The sequence below is a fragment of the Mustelus asterias genome, unplaced genomic scaffold (assembly GCF_964213995.1).
Source record: "Mustelus asterias unplaced genomic scaffold, sMusAst1.hap1.1 HAP1_SCAFFOLD_3254, whole genome shotgun sequence".
Taxonomy (NCBI): Eukaryota; Metazoa; Chordata; class Chondrichthyes; order Carcharhiniformes; family Triakidae; genus Mustelus; species Mustelus asterias.
In genome coordinates this window covers 1,816-5,000 of record NW_027593199.1, presented here as the reverse complement: position 1 = coordinate 5,000, position 3,185 = coordinate 1,816, and the positions used below count along the sequence as shown (strand labels likewise).

The 3,185-nt window shown below is 52.2% G+C and overlaps 1 protein-coding gene across 1 annotated transcript in view; it reads left to right on the top strand.

The window, feature by feature from the left end:
* The window catches only part of LOC144490414 (chromodomain-helicase-DNA-binding protein 4-like), a gene marked incomplete at its 3' end in the record, with an annotated part of 33,874 nt that extends 31,793 nt beyond the window's left edge, over window positions 1-2,081 (top strand). Inside the window, exon 11 of the mRNA XM_078208157.1 lies at window positions 1,881-2,081. Coding sequence (XP_078064283.1) covers window positions 1,881-2,081 — 201 coding nt within the window. The remainder of the gene's footprint in view (window positions 1-1,880) is intronic.
* Between the last annotated feature and the right edge of the window lie 1,104 nt (window positions 2,082-3,185).

The following is a 3,185-nucleotide window of genomic DNA, read 5'->3' as shown; positions in this document are numbered from 1 at the left end:
GATGGGGGACAGTGTAGAGGGAGCTTTACTCTGTATCTAACCCCGTGCTGTACCTGTCCTGGGAGTGTTTGATGGGGACAGTGTCGAGGGAGCTTTACTCTGTATCTAACCCCGTGCTGTACCTGTCCTGGGAGTGTTTGATGGGGGACAGTGTAGAGGGAGCTTCACTCTGTATCTAACCCCGTGCTGTACCTGTCCTGGGAGTGTTTGATGGGGGACAGAGTATAGGGAGCTTTACTCTGTATCTAACCCCGTGCTGTACCTGTCCTGGGAGTGTTTGATGGGGACAGTGTAGAGGGAGCTTTACTCTGTATCTAACCCCGTGCTGTACCTGTCCTGGGAGTGTTTGATGGGGACAGTGTAGAGGGAGCTTTACTCTGTATCTAACCCCGTGCTGTACCTGTCCTGGGAGTGTTTGATGGGGACAGTGTAGAGGGAGCTTCACTCTGTATCTAACCCCGTGCTGTACCTGTCCTGGGAGTGTTTGATGGGGGACAGTGTAGAGGGAGCTTTACTCTGTATCTAACCCCGTGCTGTACCTGTCCTGGGAGTGTTTGATGGGGGACAGTGTAGAGGGAGCTTTACTCTGTATCTAACCCCGTGCTGTACCTGTCCTGGGAGTGTTTGATGGGGGACAGTGTAGAGGGAGCTTTACTCTGTATCTAACCCTGTGCTGTACCTGTCCTGGGAGTGTTTGATGGGGGACAGTGTAGAGGGAGCTTTACTCTGTATCTAACCCCGTGCTGTACCTGTCCTGGGAGTGTTTGATGGGGACAGTGTAGAGGGAGCTTTACTCTGTATCTAACCCTGTGCTGTACCTGTCCTGGGAGTGTTTGATGGGGACAGTGTAGAGGGAGCTTCACTCTGTATCTAACCCCGTGCTGTACCTGTCCTGGGAGTGTTTGATGGGGACAGTGTAGAGGGAGCTTTACTCTGTATCTAACCCCGTGCTGTACCTGTCCTGGGAGTGTTTGATGGGGGGATAGTGTAGAGGGAGCTTTACTCTGTATCTAACTCCGTGCTGTACCTGTCCTGGGAGTGTTTGATGGGGGACAGTGTCGAGGGAGCTTTACTCTGTATCTAACCCCGTGCTGTACCTGTCCTGGGAGTGTTTGATGGGGACAGTGTAGAGGGAGCTTTACTCTGTATCTAACCCCGTGCTGTACCTGTCCTGGGAGTGTTTGATGGGGACAGTGTAGAGGGAGCTTTACTCTGTATCTAACCCCGTGCTGTACCTGTCCTGGGAGTGTTTGATGGGGACAGTGTCGAGGGAGCTTTACTCTGTATCTAACCCCGTGCTGTACCTGTCCTGGGAGTGTTTGATGGGGGACAGTGTAGAGGGAGCTTCACTCTGTATCTAACCCCGTGCTGTACCTGTCCTGGGAGTGTTTGATGGGGGACAGAGTATAGGGAGCTTTACTCTGTATCTAACCCCGTGCTGTACCTGTCCTGGGAGTGTTTGATGGGGACAGTGTAGAGGGAGCTTTACTCTGTATCTAACCCCGTGCTGTACCTGTCCTGGGAGTGTTTGATGGGGACAGTGTAGAGGGAGCTTTACTCTGTATCTAACCCCGTGCTGTACCTGTCCTGGGAGTGTTTGATGGGGGACAGTGTAGAGGGAGCTTTACTCTGTATCTAACCCCGTGCTGTACCTGTCCTGGGAGTGTTTGATGGGGACAGTGTAGAGGGAGCTTTACTCTGTACCTAACCCCGTGCTGTACCTGTCCTGGGAGTGTTTGATGGGGGACAGTGTAGAGGGAGCTTTACTCTGTATCTAACCCCGTGTTGTACCTGTCCTGGGAGTGTTTGATGGGGGACAGTGTAGAGGGAGCTTTACTCTGTGTCTAGTTTTCATGGTTTTTTTTTCTCTGCTGATACAGGGTCACTCTCAGGGTCCCTTCCTGGTCAGTGCTCCTCTCTCGACCATCATAAACTGGGAGCGGGAGTTTGAACTCTGGGGTCCCGATATGTATGTGGTCACCTACACTGGCGACAAGGAGAGCCGCGCCGTCATCCGGGAGAACGAGTTTTCCTTTGAAAACAATGCCATCCGAGGGGGCAAAAAAGTCTTCAAGATGAAGGTAAGAGAGTGCCATCCATTTACCCCTGGAAGGCTGCCTCAGGCTTTTGAGGCCTCCTGCTCAGGCTTCAAGGCCTCCTGCTCAGGCTCCAAGGCTTTGATGTGTTTCCCGGTCGCCCCCTTTTGCTCAGGATTAAGAATGCCTGGGAGGGAAGGGCCTTATAAATTTTGAGTAGGCTTTGAGGCCTACTGCTCAGGCTTCGTGACCTTGGCGTGTTTCCGGGCTGCCATCTTGTTTGGGATCAAAGTGGCCCGGGAGGGGGCTCAAGAGGGCCTTGTGGGTATTCAGGCCTACTGCTCAGGCTTTCGTGGCCTTGGCGAGTTTGCCGGTCGCCCTCTTGCTCCGGGTCAAGGTTGCCTGGGAGGGAAGGGCCTTGTATGTTTCGAGTAGGCTTTGAGGCCTTGGCGTGTTTCCAGGGTGCCCTTTTGTTCAGGATCAAAGTGGCCCCAGGAGTTTGGGGTGATGTTGAGATCAAAAAGGAGGGGGTATTGGGGTTCTTGAGAAACATTAAGGTAGATAAGTCCCCAGGGCCTGATGGGATATACCCCAGAATACTGAGAGAGGCAAGGGAGGAAATTGCTGGGGCCTTGAGAGAAATCTTTGTATCCTCACTGGCTACAGGGGAGGTCCCAGAGGATTGGAGGATAGCCAATGTTATTCCTTTTGTTTAAGAAGGGTAGCAAGAATAATCCGGTAATTACAGGCCGGTGAACCTGTGGTAGGGAAATTATTGGAGAAGATTCTTCGAGACAGGATTTATTCCCACTTGGAAATAAGTGGACGTATTAGTGAGAGGCAACATGGTTTTGTGAAGGGGAGGTCGTGTCTCGCGAATTTGATCGAGTTTTTCGAGGAAGTGTCGAAGATGATTGATGAGGGTAGGGCAGTGGATGTTGTCTACATGGACTTCAGTAAGGCCTTTGACAAGGTCCCTCATGGCAGACTGGTGCAGAAGGTGAAGTCGCACGGGATCAGAGGTGAGCTGGCAAGGTGGATACAAAACTGGCTCGGTCAAAGAAGACAGAGGGTAGCAGTGGAAGGGTGCGTTTCTGAATGGAGAGCTGTGACAAGTGGCGTTCCTCAGGGATCAGTGCTGGGACCTTT